The 20,015-nt window shown below is 39.7% G+C and overlaps 1 protein-coding gene across 15 annotated transcripts in view; it reads left to right on the forward strand.

Annotated features, from left to right (window-relative positions):
* The window catches only part of LOC143357303 (diacylglycerol kinase theta), a 90,804-nt gene that overhangs the window by 48,857 nt on the left and 21,932 nt on the right, over window positions 1-20,015 (forward strand). For 10 of the 15 annotated variants that reach the window (XM_076793710.1, XM_076793697.1, XM_076793699.1 and 7 more), the window contains 2 exons: window positions 8,372-8,506; window positions 8,579-8,713. In XM_076793710.1, the coding sequence (XP_076649825.1) occupies window positions 8,372-8,506; window positions 8,579-8,713 (270 nt within the window). Of the gene's footprint in view, window positions 1-4,706; window positions 4,880-8,371; window positions 8,507-8,578; window positions 8,714-20,015 lie in introns of those variants that run through there. The other 5 variants (XM_076793700.1, XM_076793706.1, XM_076793709.1 and 2 more) reach the window with 2 other exon arrangements.

Here is a 20,015-nt window from a genome sequence, read left to right on the forward strand (position 1 = left end):
TTAATATCTCTTTTATTAATATTCATTATGCTTTAATACTAACAATAAGTATAATTAATATAGGCACAGTAATTGGCACCCCGACAGTAATTGGGTCCCTAACCCTAGTACCATTTACAAAAGTTACGGCGTGGCACCTTGTCGAATGTTTCATTTAACCTCGAAATGAATATTAATGTACTATGCAAGGAATGTATAAGTAATATAAAATACAGAAGATTCAATTTGATTTTATCTAAATCGGCGACACAGGTTTGACCGACGACAGCATACTATCGACTCTAGATTTGACCGACAGTAGTTTGCGTCGATAACAGCTTTAGCCGACGATTGTATAAACTGACAATGGCCTTGACCGGCAACACTAATTCATTAGCAATAGTGTACTATGGGTCGCATTGATTTCACACATTTTCCTTGCTACAGCGTATAGTAAGATAGATTGTCGGTAGTGGGAAAAGAGTACAATTAAAAATAACTGACCGGAATGCACCGATTTTATGCATTTATAACAAAAATGAGTGATTCAAATTAAAAACAATAAAGATATTTAAAGAATTTAAAAATACTGTTACATTATGTCGACTCATTAAAACTACCAAGCAAAGAAATAAATGTACTATGTAGCCCCCGTGTCGTTGCAATTAAAGCAGACAATTTTTATTTTGCATAAAAATCCGCAGTTTACTTACTAGTATACAAATGATAGGTCTAGCATATTACTTTTAAAATAATGGGATAAAAATACATACATTAATAAAACTGTTGTCAGTTAAAGACTTTGTCTGATTCAAATAGAACTTGATTTAATTGGTCCTTTGCACTCTAAGCTATTTGACTCCAAAATTTGGACAATTCATGTGATCGAGAATATTTGCTCGTACCACGCTGGGACGTTTAGCAATTTATTAAATATAAAAAAGTAAGTAACGTAGAAATAGTTTTGCACTTTAATATGGTAATTTTTAGTGGCGTCTCAGAAGGGACAATAAAGGGCAAAGAGTTAATAAATAAGGAAATATAATTCAGACATTTATAAAAACTAATATAGCGCAATACATACAGTCGGGGACGATATTAAGTGTACACTCTTAAAAATCGCATAACTTTTATAAAATTGGTCCAAATGACTTGAATTGTTTTTAGATGTTAGACCGTCTAGTTTACTAGACAACGAGTAAACAAAAATTTCTTCTGATTACAATTGGTTGAAATCATAAAAAAATAAAAAAATGATGATTTCTCAACTTTTTTATCTAAGCCTTAAACGATAATTTAAGAAATGTGTTTAGTAGATTCCGGTAACTTACATACATACTGAAAATTTCATTGATATCGGTCAACGTTGCAATGAGCTACAAACGTTTAAAGATGATCACATAAGGGCGAAATTTCCTGGCAAAGTCGAAAATCTGCGACTTTCACCCTTAAGCTCTCATCTTGAAACGTTTGTAGCTCATTGAAAAGTTGACCGATTTCGATGAAATTTTCATTATGCATATAAGTTACCGAAATCTACAAAACGCATTTTTTAAAATATCGTTATAGGCTCAGATAAAAAAGTTGAAAAATCATCATATTTTCATTTTTTTATCATTCCAACCAATTGCAATCTAAAATTCAACTCATTTGGACCAATTTTTAAAAAGTTATGCGATTTTTAAGAATGTCCACTTAATATCGTCCCCGATTGTATATCATTACATAATTGATCAAAGTTATATCAGTTGTGCGTAACTTTAATTCGAAAACTGCAAAAGGGAACAAGAAACTGTTGATATTTATCGCTAGACACTGCACACAGTGAGTAATAATGTATGAATTAATTAATTTGAATTGTTCACGAGGTACGATTTGGCAATATTCCTCTAACCAAAATGGCTAAACTTCAATTGAGCCGTGTCGAGGGTCAAGGGAGAAAATAATTGAAACCATACAAGCGTTTCAATTTTTCGATCAGTTCTAAGAGTTATCAATTAATTAATTTTCCAATCTATTTTTAGTCTCCGATCGATAGAATTCTAAGGGAACAAACGCATACGTGGAGCTGTTTACGATGAAACAAAAATTTGTCCATTGAAAATATTCATAGCTGTTAGAGACACGAAAATGTAGCAGTGCGTTTTGAGAATCTAGCTTTAGAAGTGTTACTTTCTGCTGTCTAGCTTTCTTTGTTTGCCTCGCTGACTTTCGCTTCAACCTCTGTTTTTCTCACTTTTCTGCCGATTGAAGGAACTTCCACTTCACTGTCTTCGTGGTATGAAGGAGATCTCACGTGTATGTATGTTGTTCAACGTATTGTTGACAAAGAAATGTTCCTCCTCGTGGGGGCTGTCAGAACAGCACTTTCTATACATCTTATTTTACTTTAAGAACGGACGATAGTTGTTCGAAGAAAGAAGAAGAAAGTCGAATGCTGTAACTTTATGTTTGGTACAGAATCGTATTAAAGTTACTGAATTGTCAGCGAAATTCACGTTCACACAACCGATGCCTGTTCAAGATTAATATTTTATGGATTTTTGTGCAAGAACCGTATTAAAGTTTTATGAAATAGTAATTTTAGACACTCGCCACTCGTGTAAACGTAAATTTCACTGCGAAATCGATGAATCGTATAACTCAATCAATTGAAACGAGAGACGATCGGAAATAGGATATTATTTCTCTGCAAAGGATTAAATATCCAATTATCCGAGTCAGTAGAAAGACATGTTTGTTTCCAAAAGAAATTGTTCAATAACGGAATCTTAGATTTTTTCAATTACCTTTATCATACTTCAAATAAATTATTGGTTAGCAATAAACAATATTCTTGAACATTTTTAATTGCATGATATTAAAATTTTTTCGTGCATGCCTCGAATTGTCACGCTATATTTCGAAATTTCAAGAATGCTTCGGATATCCTAATATGTTTTTACTAAAAATGATAGTATCTCTCTTAATATTTTATATTATTACTAATTTTACAATATCCTTGCACCTTAGTGTCGTATATGCCAATATTTCTACAGAACGGGGTTCAATAGAAATTATTAGAATCAAAACTAATTTCAACTTCTACGAGAAAATTTTATAGATAGGAAGCAAGCTTTTCCTAGTCCTCTCCTTCATACGCTTTTATTTGAAACGCGTTGTGATACCTTCTGAACGAAACGATATAATTTCAATGAATATGGTGAACCAAGTGAAATTTAGTATAACATTAAATGTATTTTTATTCAGGTGATAATATAACTGAATTTCACGAGAACGGTGTTTAAGTTCATGCTTTCATTAACGAAGACTATGAAATATATATTGTCAAAGCTTTGTGCAATGTCTACAATCAGTCACAAAAATTTGTGCATGCATAATGCATTTGACATATATGCGTTTAATGGTTTTACTCGCGTTTATGTTGTATGTATAAAAATCGAGTTTAATCATCTTTTGAAATTTTCGAAATGAATTAAAATATAAGGATTGTTTAATTTTGTACATTATCAATGCTTCGCGGATTATCTATGGGTTGCAACAATAGCTGAAATAATGTTTTGTGATTGATTGTACATTTTAAATCGTTGCTTACATACTGTATCCTCAGTCATTATCAATCTTAATAATTGTTGTTCAATTTAAATGTTCCTGTTAATAATATTATTATGGCACAATCTGACACCAACAATTACAAACTAGGAGCCAATTATGGTATAGTCATTATTTCCAGCAACATTTCTTAGGAATGTATAATTTATTAAACAACCTGAGCAATGCAATAGGAAACGTTTCTTCCAATTATCATTTACATAAACCAATAATAATTATCAAAAATTCCATTAATACACTTATAAGTTTATAATTTGTAAAATTGTTATTGAGATATCATAAATATTTTACTTCTTTGAAAATAGTTATAATCCTGTCAAGAAAAATGGATCACTCATTACTACATCTAATGCCTCAATTTTGTATCCTTGAGTATCATGTTTCGTGGTAGTCAGTATACAACCATCTGACAGGACCATGTACCACAAAAACACAACAAGAACACAGTATGCAACCAGAATAAGTAAACAATAGGCAGCCTAATGTTTAAACTTACTTTGCCTGTCATCATTTGTTCAGTATAAGTAAGTGTAAACGTTTGTTTATTTAACACTTTATCTACTGTTATATCAAAAATGAGTTTAAAAATCTTTGTTTAGAGAATCATCTCAAAGGAAATTGCCAAATTATCGGTGGTAATTCGTTAGTATACAGGATGTCCCAAGAAGAGTGTTGGAAAAAGGAGTGGTTCCTGGGGTGATTCTAAGCACCTTTTTCCTTTGCCAATTCGTGCCGAAACAAAAAAGTTACTTCAAATGACCCCATGAACCTTTCCTTTTCCTATATTGTTTCTGGGACACCCTGTACAATTCAAATTGTTATTGCCATTAAAAACTCAAATTGAGAACCCCTTAACTGTAAGTCACAGATTTTCAAAAAATGTTCAAACACCGGATAAAACATTTTGGTGGGTTAAAATCGTTGCTGTAACACCGGCCTGGTTACTTATTTTTGTTTCGTGCTGTGCTTGTGGAACGTAATAATGATGGATTTTCATTTCAGCGAGCGTAGGATTAAACAAAATACTATCACGATAATCGAAACCGCACCTCGCGCACCACGGTTCTTGACTGTCTCTATGAATGTTTGTCACTTTGTTAATATTTACGTTCTAGCATGCATTTATATGTGTTGCTTCGGTGCATGTACTGTCACACTCAGCCCGCTGGATGCTATTCGAGTTCCGTGACGCTTATCACACAACTATGCAGTGCGAACGAAGCGCAAGAATACTACTGACTAAATCTCTCCCTATCATGTGTGTTCTGCAAACCCATCGTGCCCGATGGTAAGAGGTGCCATTTATTTGCCAAAGTATTCGAAGCCGAAAAAAAGATTTTTAAAAAAGGATTGCGTTGTAGCGCCGGTACATGTCACATTTGTGCTCCTCCTCGTATACTTTACCAAGCTACGTGCAGCATTGCCTCGAAAAACTTGAAAACCTTCGTTTGGTTCGGTCGAGGGTTTCGAGGGTCGTCAAAATTCGCCAGTCTAGACACGTGTCTGTTATCTGATAACGACGAAATTGTCGGAATAATGTACATCGAGGGGAAGGAAGTTCGAAGCGGAATTGAACTGTAGTGTCAGCCACAAATCTATTATCAAATTTATTTGTTCCTTATTATTGCTAAAATTTTCATGATAATTCTTGCTTTATCCACTTTATAATTGAGTTCCCTAATGTAAGACCCATTTTTTCAAAAAATCATCACTCTCGACTGAGAAATCTTTTAATAAAGTTCCATGAACGTATCAAAGGTAAGATACAGTCCTTGATAAAAAAAATTAGGATCACTCACAATTATCAAGGTTTTTCGTATTTCTAGTAAAATGTAGGGACCCCGTTTTCGTGATCCTAAAACGTGCTAACAATAATGTCTCGATAATGTGAAAATTTTGGGACCGAAATGTCAACAACCTCGCGACAACACTATAGGAAAATGAATGAAAATTATAATCTAGTAAGAATTTTCTTCTTCCTTCATTCCAATGTTATCAGAATTGGGCACATTTTATTTGAAATAAGATAGCAAATAATCATTTAAATGATGTAGAGGCATAATGAATCATTTTAAATACTTTTTATTATGCAAGTAACATCAAAAATTAATTTTTTTCATAAATGCAAGCAGAATTTAAAACAAATAAATCTTTTCAAATAATTTTTTGTTTCAATCACATTGTTCAAATATAAATAGTTTTACCGCAAGAAGCGGTTATTGATGTAGCTAAATTAATGATTAAATTTGCATATGCTAATTATTGTAGTTTAATGATTAAGGTTTAGCTGCATTCGCTTTTAAAATTGTTCACGCAGTTGCCGATGTTGACACGAAATAAACAGAATTTTGGAGAGTACGAATTATTTGAGCAAATGAAAGATAAAATGAAAAATTATTTGAATTTCATTTGAGATTTTTCTTTTAGATGAAAATATGACATTTAAAAAAAAACATAAAACACGAAACGAATAAAAGTAGCGAATCAATTTTATGTGTGTATTGTCTTGTCTAAAACCAATTATCAAATTCATTGATAAATACTACATAAACAATAGTACAAAATGATGAGAAGTAATGAAAAATAATTACTGAAATTCCAACACTTCGTTCTACAATAGACCACCCAATTTTACAGTACACCATTCTATTTCTAAAAATTTTGTAAAAAGAAAATAATTGTATCTGTGGTTTATGCACATATGTGTAATCGTGTAACCACATTGTGGATATCCGATTGGCGTGCATGGGAATTATTCCTCGAAGTAAAACGAACTTGATAATCAAGATTTTCGAAACAATGCTGTACTATTTTCGCACAGATGTCGCACTTTACGAAATGTCTGAAATGTTTGATGCATAAGACGAAGTTGCTGGTTATTAATTGAAGTAATGCATGCATACGTTGTATCAGCGTTGAAATGACGTTTTATAATGAATAAGCATATTACCCATTTATGTGAAATTAAATGTTTCGCGAACCATAGAACATACGACATTTGTTGAATCAAATTGAAATCTTCTGGTTGCAATGTCAAAGATTCATTTCTATGAAATATAGATTCATTGTTTACGATATATCATAAAAGAAAAGCCCGTAGGATAAAAAATACTGAAGACTATGTACATCGTTAACCGAGAAGATTTAGTTGAATCATCTTTGGATACTCTAGATCAGGATCTTACAACCTAGCCCATCAAGTTTCGTAAAATGTCGACATATTATTTTTCAGCTGTTTAGTACCATCAGCCCAATTATGCATTAATCTTTCAGAACATCTCACACGTAACTTCCACCAACACCGTGCTCAATTCAACCATCACGAGCTCCCTCCGTTCAATATATTAGCCCTTTAACAATATAGTGCTCACTTAAATTAGCGAAGTTTCGGGTCCGGAACCAAATTCTTACGTTACAAGACACTCCTAAAGAGACGATAATTTTTTTAATATTAGACCATACGACTTGAATTTTTTTGAGAAGTCAGAATAATTAGTTTACTACGTGATGTGAAATTTGTTCAAAAACTTTTTTTTCACGTCATGTAGTAAACCATGATGACCGTCATGTTCTAACTTCTCAAAAAAATCCAAGCCCAATAAAAAGTCATCGTATTTTTAAGACTATCCAAATATTAATAAGGGTCACTGTATGAAAGCAAGATAGACGCAATCCGTCATAGGTCGAGGGTTGAGGTTCGACATTTCAAAAGGATTCCGTGAGCGTAAAAAATGGACGAGCAATAATCAAAATTTCAAATTGAGTAATGTTTGTCTTACTTTTTCAAATATGGTAGCAGTAGATTATTGAGATTCTTCCGATTAATTTAAGATTCTTCCGGTCTACTTTTATAGACTTCACACGTAACAATCACATATACGTCCAGGCATGGACAAGTGATTGCTTACGGGCTGCCAACGCTCGAGCCGTCTACCCCCACTAACGCGCTCCAACTTGCATGAGCGCCAGAGGGCAATACGAGCTCAGCCTACTTACTAACAGAAACAGTAACTTACTAGGCGAGCTCGTGGGGGTAGCGGCTCGAGCATCGGCACCTCGTGAACAACGAGTTGCTTATGTTGTTCATTTTGTTATTTACATTATGTCCATAAAACTAGTCCGATTTACGACGTGTCTGGACCTATTTTAATCGAAAGAATCTCAACAGTCCACTGATACTATATAGAAACTATATTTAAAAAGACAAGACAAAAATGACTGAATTTGACGTTTTCGTTATTACATAACTGCCTTTACGCTCACGTCATCTTTTTGAAGTACGTCTGTCTCTTTTCCGCTGGTAGTTTTATTCTCTTTCCTTGTCTACTCTCTAAAAGTTGCGCACTCTCCCTATATGCGGTAGGAAGAGAATACGGATAGGTCGTGGAAATGTAAGTGCAACAGATTTCGCACATTTAAGCGAGCACTACTATAGTATCATAGCGTATCATCGGTCAAAGGTTCAGCCAGTATTACACTAGAATCCAGTGATCCCGTAAAGAACTTGACTGGAGAAGTGTCTCTTGGCTGTTACATAGATGCTTTCATATCGTACACCATTAATGTTATCTGAGTAATGATTGCCAAGCGTATTAATATAATTGCATCGTTTTCTTTTTTTTTTCTCATTTTTGTTTGATAACGGTAGCTGAGGAATCGATGACGATTCATTGGTACTCAAGTTGTTTCTTTTCTGATGTGTTATTCCGAGCCTAGGGTGACCCGCGATCTGGAACAGCGACGATCGTTACAAAATCCGATATTCGGTCTCTTTTTCCAGCGCGAAGCATATCAGAAGAATTCAGCAGCGGGGACACAAGGTATCGGGACAATGGTGAACCGGGGCCGAGCGGCGGGCACAGCCGCGATCCTCGTTCACCAAAGGAGAAAGAAGACAAAGATAGAGGTGACGAAGGTATTTCAATACGTTTTATGCGGTCAACCCTTTATGGTCGACCTTTTACCGAGATCCCATTAATTTCTACAGAGATGATCAAGGTCTACGACGGCAACAATTCCCTCAGCCGACGGATATTTCGCGTGATCTCAGTGCCCCGGCAATCCAACACGGAACAGGTCCTGACGGCGGCGCTACGTGCATTTTACATTACTAAAGATCCCAGTACGTACAAAATCTCTCGTTCTTCGCCCATTTCAACGTCCAGGTCAACGTTTTGCGAGTTACACCGTTCAACTTTGAACTTTTTTTCCACGTACCCATAATCCGATAATCAATAGACGGTTCTCAGAAATTTCTGATGCGCTGAACGAGAATCTGGAAACTGCTTTCAGCCTGTCAATCATCGGGGAAATTTTCAACTTTAATCTTTCAATGACATTCTGTCATTTTTCGGTATCATAAACAATGTGGGATCGTAGAGGGCCGAAACTAAAATTACAATATGAGCCGTTGGTGAGACTTACAAAGTGCCCCACCCCCCCCCCCCAACTTTTGATACTTTACGTCATTCTATTCGTTTCAACATGCTAAATACGAATATGTCTTTCGTTTTTTGGCTAAAATTACAAGTTACCGAGATAGTTGCAAAAAGCTTTCTTACTATTTACTAGTGATGGGTTATGATACTATTCAAGCGATATCAATGTTTCAAAGTATCATGCAATCATAAGTACGTATAAATACGTAGGTATCATAAGGTATCGATACCTAAATGACTCAGAAGTGTCGATCCTTTGTAAGTACATCTTTGGTGGAATTGGTATCGATACATTCACAATTCTGTATATAACAGTTATTCTGTATATTACACTTCTGTTACAGTTTCCAACATGCAGCAAAATGTTTTTGTTTTTTCTGTCCTTCTTTCGCTGTCGCTTATACATGTACATCTTTTACGTGTCGAAGCACGTTTACTTAAGAATTTCGTCTTTTTTCTGTCGTCTTGAATGTTTGTAAATAGTACTTACAAAATGTATTTACTAAATACATTCATTCTTCCAGTAGCCATCAGTTGCGATACCGTAGTTACTCTGTGAGAACTCGACTAATTCACGTACAATTTTCAAGCAAAAATTCAAAAGATAATGTCTCATAAAAGATCATGGGTTTGGAATTACTTCAAACATAACGATGAAGATTATGAAGTGGAGTGTAATGTGTGTACGAAACGATTGAAATTTAGCAAATGTACAACTAATATGATTAAACATGCAGACTCGTGGTATATCTAAAGAATTCGTTGCAAAAGATACTACAGAAGAATATACTTCTTACGCAGGTAATAGTTTGCACTCTTTCTTATCGTCTAAATACCGATAATATCACGATAGAGATACAACAGTCATTATCTGTTCATTTTTCAGAAAATGATGTTACAAAAAAAAAGATTGATGAACTAATTTTAAATTTAATAACTGTAGATCTACAACCGTTTTCAATCGTCGAAGATATAGAATTTAAAAATTTTTTAAACTTTCTCGATCTTAAATATACAGGGTGAGTCACCTAACGTTTGCACCGCAAATATCTTTGTTGTTTCTAAAGATACGTACAATATGGTAAGGACAAAGTTGAATGGTACAATGGGGCTGACACGATACCATAAAAAATTTTGTTTTTATGTCATTTTTTAGAGATATCAAGGCCACCTTGACTTCTTTAAATGGAACCATTCTTTTTTAAACACCTACAATGATAGTCCCTTTCATTAGGAGTTCAGTGACAATAATTATTCCAAGGTCATTCAAGGTCATGGACAGAAAAGAATACCTGTATTTTATAAATGTTCGAAATGATGGCCGTCTACGTCGATACATTGATGTAAACGAGCTCTGAAGGAATGTTGTTTTCTCTGAAGGAATCTTAAGTGATATTCGTACATGCTGTGATGATACGCTGACGCATATCTTCAACTGTTGTTGGAGCATCCATGGACACGGTCTCTTTTAGCAGACCCCATAAAAAGAAATCCAGTGGATTTAAATCAGGCGAACGTGCTAGCCATGAAACAGTTCTGCCTCGTCCAATCCATCGGTTTGGAAATCGAGAATCCAACGTTTCTCTTGCTACTCGTGCATAATGAGCAGGACAACCGTCATGTTGGTACCACATATCGTAGCGATTTTGTATAGGAACATCTTCTAACAAAATTGGCAGATCTTCTTGCAAAAATTGAGCGTTTTTCTGTCCCGTTATCATTCCGTTAACGAAATATGGTCCAATTACTTTGTCGTTCAAAATACCACACCACACGTTTACGCTCCATTGTCTTTGATGATCAATTTCTCGCAGCCAGTGCGGATTATCCACAGACCAATAATGGGCGTTCCGTAGATTAATTGAGCCATGATTAGTGAATGTTGCTTCGTCCGTAAACAAGACATTAGAAAAAAATGAATGATTTTGAAGCAATCCCCATTGACAAAAGTTAATTCTATTTTGAAAATCATTCCCGTGCAATTCTTGATGGAGCGATATGTGGAACGGATGAAATTTATGTCGGGCCAGAATTCGTATTACGCTACTTTGACTTATGCCTGCTTCCCGGGAAATTTTTCTCGTACTCACGTGAGGAACGACAGCTATAGCTGCTAAAATATTAATTTCATTGTCTTCATTAGTCGTGGGATTCTTCCGTTTGTGCTGTCCTGCATGTACACTTCCAGTACTTCGAAACAACCAGGACGTATTAATGAAAGTCTGTCTAGAAGGAGTTGTGGCGGCCCGCGCAAAGAGCACGCCGACCACCGACAACATACAATGTATACGCGGCGGCGACCGTCCTCGGAAAGCCGCAGCGAAACACGTGAAGATCGGCTTCGGGGACGGTCGCCATCTGCTAAACAATCGACTGACGCGAGGGAGAATCGGTCGGTCGAAGGCATGTGATCGACACTCGCTCGCGAACGTCGGTATAGGACGGTTGAAGGTCCACCGACGAATAAAGACGTATACCCGCGAACACGGCCTCAGTCATTTCACCCGACTCCCACATAATTGGTGACCCCGACGTGATCTGTCGCGCAAAGGCAGAGCGAACCGCGGTAGTGTGCAGTTCGGGTGCATAAAAAAATTAATTACGGAACGCAGCGATGACTGACCCGCTAGCGCCCGGTAACGCCAACGTCGTACCCTTGGCGGGCGTAGCACGAGTGGCCATAAAAATCCCACCGTTCTGGGAAAAGAACCCGCGAATATGGTTCCAGCAATTGGAATCCCAGTTTGTCCTGTCTGGGATCACGCAGGACGTCACAAAGTACCACTACGTCACAGCGAACTTGGAGAACAGGTACGCTGACGTAGTGGTCGACATTATCGGCAGCCCGCCGGAGGGCAATATGTACGAAACGCTCAAGACGGAGCTCATACGGCGAATCGCGGATTCCAAGGAACAGGACATCCGAAACCTGCTGGAACACGAGGAAATCGGGGACCGGAAGCCTTCCGTCTTCCTGCGACGCCTGCAGGGCCTCGCCGCCGGTGCCGTGACAGACGAGTTCCTGAAGACGCTGTGGATGGCGCGGCTGCCAACGAACGTACAAACTGTGCTGGTGACGAGACGGAAGGACCCGCTGTCCGACCTCGCGGCCCTCGCCGATGCCGTCATCGAGGTGTCGTCTCGTCCGCAGGTCAACGCCGCATCGACGAGTCGAATGGACGAGACCCAGGCGTTGATAGCGGAACTCCGCCGCGAAATCGCGGCCCTTCGCGTCGGTATGGACACCCGCCGCGCGCGGTCCAAGTCGCGCGGTCCTCGCGAAAGAAGGGCGTCGAAGTCGCGAAGCCGAAGCGACGAGGTACCACCTGGTGACGGCAGATGCTGGTACCACTGGAAGCACGGTCCCGCCGCGAGGAAGTGCCGCGACCCGTGTTCCCAGGCGACGGAAAACCGGCGGGACGGTCGTTGATGGCGGCGAACGACTCTGCGCCGGCTACAAGCCGCCTGTTCGTGACGGATCGGACAACGAAAATCACCTTCATGGTGGACACAGGATCCGACCTGTGCGTTTTCCCGCGTTCGCGTGTGAGTGGTGCACGCGAAAGGACGGCATATGAACTTTACGCCGCGAACGGTTCAACGATCACGACGTACGGCTCCGTGAGGTTCGCGTTGAACTTCGGCCTGCGTCGGGACTTTTCGTGGCGGTTTGTGATCGCGGACGTTACAACCCCGATAATCGGCGCCGATTTTTTGAGCCATTACGGACTCCTAGTCGATATGCGCGCGAAAAAACTAATAGACGGTGTCACGACGCTGTCGGCGGCTGGTCGTATAGTGACGTGTTGTGCCGATAGCGTGAAGGCGATTTCCGGTGAGTCCACCTACCACAGGATCCTCGCGGGATTCCCGGACCTCACGCGGCCGTCGGGAGGACACCGCACGGCCAAACACGCGACGAAGCACCACATCCGGACGACGCCAGGCCCGCCGGTATCGTGCAAGCCCCGTCGGCTGGCCCCGGATAAACTCCGCATCGCTAAGGCGGAATTCGAGGCGATGGTGAGGGACGGAACAGCGCGCCGATCCGAAAGCTGTTGGTCATCGGCCCTACACCTGACACCGAAGAAAAGCGGCGAGTGGCGACCGTGCGGGGATTACCGCGCATTAAACGCGAGAACAATCGCGGACAAATATCCGGTGCCGCACATCGAAGATTTCGCGCAGCGCTTGGGGGGAAAAAGCGTGTTTTCTACGATAGACTTGGTGCGCGCATACAACCAGATACCGGTGAACCCGCAGGACATCGCGAAAACCGCGATCACGACCCCGTTTGGTCTGTTTGAATTCCCCTGGATGTCTTTCGGACTTCGAAACGCAGCGCAGACATTCCAGCGGTTTATGGACGAAGTGTTACGCGGCCTCGACTGGTGCTACGTTTACATAGACGATATTCTGGTCGCATCGAGCTCAGTCGAGGAACACGAAGAGCACCTACGCGAACTTTTTTCCCGCCTAAACGAGTACGGGGTGCTCGTCAATTGTGCGAAGTGTGTGTTCGGTGCGCCGGAGGTGACGTTTCTCGGCTACGCAGTGTCCGCGCACGGTACCCGACCGCTTCCAGAGAAAGTCGAAGCGATTCGAACTTTCCCGCGCCCGGAAACGGTGAAAGAGCTGCGACAGTTTCTGGGCGTAATAAACTTTTATCGACGATTCGTGCGAACGGCCGCCGAGATGCAGGCGCCACTCAACGCGGCCCTCCAGGGTGACGTGAAGGGACGAGCACCGGTGACATGGACTCCGGAGCGAATCGAGGCCTTCGAGAGGTGCAAGGAAAGCCTGGCGCACGCAGCTCTTCTGGCCCATCCCGACACCACGCTGCCCCTTGCGATCTTCAGCGACGCATCGGATTTCACGGTAGGCGCTGCGTTGCAGCAGCGGTCACGCGACGGATGGCAGCCGTTGGCTTTCTTTACAAAGAAGTTAACGGCGGCCGAGCGCAAATACAGTCCGTATGATCGGGAACTGCTCGCGATATACAAGGCTGTACGGTATTTTCGGCATATGGTCGAGGGTCGCGAATTCACGGTTTTTACCGACCATAAGCCCATAACTTTCGCGTTCGCGCAGCGCCCCGAAAAACATACGCCGCGACAGTTCCGCTATCTGGACCTCATCGGCCAATTCACAACCGACATTCGGCATGTGGCCGGTCGAGACAACGTGGTCGCCGATGCTCTATCCCGGATAGCGGAGATCTCTACCGCGATAGATTACGCGAAACTCGCGAAATCGCAGCGAGAGGACGAGGAGCTCCGAACGCTCCTGCGATCACCCGACTCCTCTCTTAAGATCAAGAAAGTAGAATTACCGAGCGACAACACCGAGTTGTACTGCGACGTTTCGACTTCCGCGTTACGACCATTCGTAACGAGGGAGTTCCGAGAACACGTGTTCACGTCGCTACACAATCTTGCGCACCCCGGTGCCAAGGCGACCGCGAAATTGGTCGCACAAAGATTCGTTTGGCCAGGTATGCAAAAAGATTGCAAAGCCTGGGCACGAGCGTGCGTACCATGCCAACGGGCGAAAACGGGTAGACACGTGTCTGCTCCGGTCGGTACTTTTCGAATTCCTTCGGCGCGTTTCGAACACGTCCACGTGGACATAGTAGGCCCGTTGCCGATGTCGAGGGGATATCGATACTGCGTGACGTGCGTCGATCGTTACACGCGCTGGCCGGAGGCGTTCCCCGTCGAAAACATCACCGCCGAGACGGTGGCGTACGCGTTATTTTCGGGGTGGATCGCCCGATACGGTACACCCCACCGAATCACTACCGATCAAGGGCGACAATTTGAATCTGCGTTGTTCAAGCAGTTGTCGCACCTTATCGGTACGAAACACCTCCGTACGACCGCGTACCACCCGGCGGCAAACGGCATGGTGGAGCGATTCCACCGCCAGCTGAAAGCGGCAATCGTTTGCCACGCGGACAGCTGGGCCGACGCGTTGCCGATCGTCCTTCTGGGCATTCGAGCCGCCTGGAAGGAGGACATTCAAGCGACCTCCGCCGAAATGGTTTACGGCGAACCGATTCGCCTACCGGGCGAGCTTCTTTTAGACCGGCGAGACGCGAACGTTAACGACGAGGCGTTCATCGCGAGATTACGCGAACATTTCCGTGGGTTGCGTCCGACGCCTGTAACGCGCCACGGAAAAAAGAAAACATTTGTATTCAAGGACCTCAATACGACGACGCAGGTGTTCGTGAGGCACGGCGCACTGAAAAGTGCTTTGCAGCCTGCGTACGACGGTCCTTACGAGGTGATGGAGCGGCACCCGAAACACTTTAACATTCGTGTTAAAGATCGAGTGGTTCCGGTGTCGTTAGATCGCCTCAAACCCGCGTACCTGCTAAACGACGACGAGCAGGGTACACCGGACAGGCCCTCGCCGCGGGGGGTCAACAGCGATGCTCCGGTCCCCAGTACGGGCGAGCGAATCGAACGCTCGACAAGATCGGGAAGGCGCGTTCATTTTCCCGACCGCTATGCGGCGACTCCTTAGATTTAGTCATTAGTGTAAGTAGTTTGTAAGCAACAATGTATATAGTATTGTAAATAGTAAACTTGTAGCGGTAAATAAAAGCGAGCGAACCCCTAATTTCACCAAGGGGGGTGATGTGGCGGCCCGCGCAAAGAGCACGCCGACCACCGACAACATACAATGTATACGCGGCGGCGACCGTCCTCGGAAAGCCGCAGCGAAACACGTGAAGATCGGCTTCGGGGACGGTCGCCATCTGCTAAACAATCGACTGACGCGAGGGAGAATCGGTCGGTCGAAGGCATGTGATCGACACTCGCTCGCGAACGTCGGTATAGGACGGTTGAAGGTCCACCGACGAATAAAGACGTATACCCGCGAACACGGCCTCAGTCATTTCACCCGACTCCCACAGAGTGTTTCGCTCGGGGTACCTTTCTTCATAAAGTAATCGGGCCTACACTGCATTTTGTCTACATTCACAGTAAATCGTGATCATATCACACTTTTCAGTCGTTGAATAAGACGGAATCGCATTTGGAAACATACTGATAGTAAATAAGAATGCTGAATAACAATAACATTGACGGACCTTAGTATGTTTACTTTAACTACGACCATAGTATGTTTACTATTTACTACAAGTCTCCACCGAGATAAACGTATTCTGCTTTCATATTCTATATCTTATAAGTTTTCTCTGTCCTTGACCTTGAATGACCTTGGAATAATTATTGTCACTGAATTTCTAATGAAAGGGACTATCATTGTAGGTGTTTAAAAAAGGATGGTTCCATTTAAAAAAGTCAAGGTGACCTTGATATCTCTAAAAAATGACATAAAAACAAAATTTTTTGGCATCATTTCAGCCCCATTGTACCATTCAACTTTGTCCTTACCATATCTTACGTATCTTTAGAAACAACAAAGATATTTGAGGTGCAAATGTTAGGTGACTCACCCTGTATATTACCTACTAGAAAAAAAGACGTTAGTGGATGAAAGATATGTTAAAGAAAAAGTACGAGTAATAAAAGAACTTCAAAGTGTTGATAAAGTTTGCCTTACGACAGATATATGGACCAGTATCAATACTGACAGTGTTCTCACAGTTACCTGTCATTTTATAAACCACAATTTCGAATTGAAGACATATGTTATAGAAACCAAGAAATTTACAGGAAATCATACAGCTTCTACAATTGCAAATCGTTTAGATGAAATAAAATTATTAAGTGGGATGTACAGAATAAAGGAACTGCAGTGGTAACCGATAATCCTGCAAATATGAGAGCTGCTATGAAACAACTTGCGTTCCTAGTGATCATATATTTTGTTTTGCGCACACATTAAACCTGATTATTAAACATTATTTGGATAAAATTAGTCGTCGATTAGTTTCGTTTTTTAAATCAAGTTGCGTAGCAACAGATAAATTCAATGAAGTACAAATTATGTTAGGTCTACCGCAATACAAATTAAAGTCAGAAGTATCGACAAAATGGAATGCAACATATGAAATGTTTGATAGATTACTTAAATTAAAATCATCAATTGTAATAGCTCTGTCATCATTAAAAATTAATTTTGAAAAGCTAACGGATAGAGAGTGGGATGCTTTGCCAAATAGTGTACAGTTATTGCAGAAATTTTTTTTATAACAGAAGAACTAAGGTCTGAAAAATATGTTAGTATTTCCAAACTTGTATCAATTAAAAAGCAATTATATATTTTCATCGATACTTACCAAGACGAAGGCAGTATTGCAGGAACACTTTGTACGGAATTAAGATTGCAACTAAATAAGTACTCAAAAAAAGATCCGCGATTTCGAGAATTATCTTTCGAAAATGTAACATTCGCTACACAAACATGTAATGAATTAATTAGTATAGCAACTCCATTGGAAACATCGATTACGGAATCTACAGCACATCGAAAGGAATTCCAAGAAACAGTAACGGGAGAAGGCCCCTCATTTTGGTCAATATTTGATATACAAGTACTTCAAAAAAATACAATCGCATGTAAAAGTGGTATATCTGCAGAATTAAATAATTATATGAAAAAACCATATTTATCCAGACATGAAAATCCATTGATGTTTTGGAAAGTTAATACATTAAAATATCCAATACTATCAAAGCTTGCAAAGGAGTATCTTTAAGTAATGGCAACATCTGTTCCTTCCGAAAGAATATTCACAAAGACTGGCGAAATAATTAGTAAAAAAAGAAATCGATTAAAAGACGTGGATAAAATATTGTTTCTAAATATGTAAAAAATAAATCCTTTACTATGTCCATTTCGTTTATTTTTGTTCTATCTACTTTTTTTTCTTGCCGAAATGTTCCAGTATTTCCACTCGCGGCAATTCTATATTATACTAATGTCAGGTCCGAACTCACAGTCAAAAAAGCATCGAGATATTTGAAGGAATCATTTGGAAATCGATACTTATCGATACTTTTCGATACCTACAGTATTCATTATTGTTTCGATACTTGTGTGTATATCACCCATATATGACCCAATGCCCATTTTGGCACTACTCATATCAGATGTCAATACCAAGCATTTACATTTTTGATATCTATCAAACATTTCAAATAATTACATGGGAATCGAATTGCTTGAAACTTATGAGAAATATTAGTTTCACGCCCATTATTACTATTTACATAGTACACTAAATTCTGTCTATAAGTATATATGTATCTGTGACGCAGCGCATGCATAGCCGACCGCGCCGCCGTTGTCAAACAGACAAGCTGCGTCGCCTCTTCCCCTTTACCCCCTCCCTATAAAACCTAATCCAAATAGATTTATGAGACCCATCAAAATGGCGGGTTTTAATATTTTTAATTTACGATTATTGAAATTTTGAAGTTGCATCCATGAGGATGCAACATTGTAACATTTCTTTGGGTAGATATTATTTAAAAAAAGGCTAAGAATTTTGATAGATAGATTCTTGATATTTTTATAAAGTAATATAAAATAGTCGCTTTTAGTGCTCCGTAAACCTAATGTTAAGGCGATATTCGAGGCCGTTCTTGTACGATTATTTAGGAATTTTTTTCAGAAAAACTATTCAATCTTGTGCATTGAGATTTTGCACACACATTTATCGGTATTCAAAGTACATGTGCGATTTTTTAAAAGAAAATAATCAAACTTACATGAGTCATATATTTTGTTGCAGAGTATGTTTTGAAAATCATGGGTCGGCGGTTGCCACGATTCTAGACTTTGTATTGAACAGAAACAAAAAATGAAGTTATTTATTAATCAGTATAAATATTGTTATGGCCCGAACCAAAAGGAATTAAAGACCATGATTTACAAAATAGTGGTATTTTAAAGCCAAATTGTCAACCTTTTTAATATTTTTCGGCATTTAGCACGATAACAAAATATGAAAAAATTGACAAATTTTTTAAATTATGGTTTGTGTGATAACGGAGTATGTGCTGAAGATTCTCCTATAACTTCAAGTCAATTGGTCAACTAGAACTTGAGATAGCGTGGCAACCGTTTAGAAAAGATTGATTTCGAGAAAAACGAGTTTAAAGATTCAACTATTAATACCTCGCAACGCGAGTTGCATACTTTAAATGCCTATAACTGTGTTATTTTTACGAATTCAAACAATTCCTTTTGCACACATATTCTACACGTATACTTAAAGAAAACGCAAAAAAGAAAAATCGCTTTTATGAAAACGAAAAACCAGAATCAGCAACGCGTCACAGACGAACTCTTATAGGCAGAATTCAATGCACTAGTAAGTATGTATGTCTTTTGCTAATACCTCGGAAACTTGTAATTTCTGCCAAAAATGAAAATCGTATTCGTATTCATACAATAGGTACCATGAGATGTGGGGGGGGGGGGGGGGGATGTAAAAGTTTCATCCAATCCTTGTCAAAGGGAACGCAATAAAAGCTTTTAGGTTGTTTTGATATTCTGGTGTTTATCTTCACATCTGTACATAAAATTAGAATTTTTTAGGGAAACGCTGGCAGTTTCAAAATGCCGTTCTCGAACTTACCGTCCTTTAACTGTGCAAGCTGTGTAAGTGCTTTTTGCACCAAACGATTCTATAATCATTGCCAAAAAGGACAGTACATAATTTTATAATATTAACGTTTACAATAAACATTGAAATATGTTTAACAATGTTTGAAACGAACGTGGCAAAAATGCTTAAAGTTGAATGTTTAATATTTTTTCAGAATTAAATTTCTTGGGAGCTGATTTTTAATTTGATGAATGAAGAACAAATATTACAAACAAAAAATAATTAAGACTTACTAACAGGACCAGGTTCAAATAATCATAATTCCAGCAGGAATCGCCACATTTGTATCGATAACATATCGTTTAAAAATGTAGAACCTTTCACAATCAACTTTGAAAATTATAGCCGTGTTAAAATATTGTGACCTTGAGTTCTAAAAATAAATAGTAGAT

Source organism: Halictus rubicundus, chromosome 9, assembly GCF_050948215.1.
Source record: "Halictus rubicundus isolate RS-2024b chromosome 9, iyHalRubi1_principal, whole genome shotgun sequence".
NCBI lineage: Eukaryota > Metazoa > Arthropoda > Insecta > Hymenoptera > Halictidae > Halictus > Halictus rubicundus.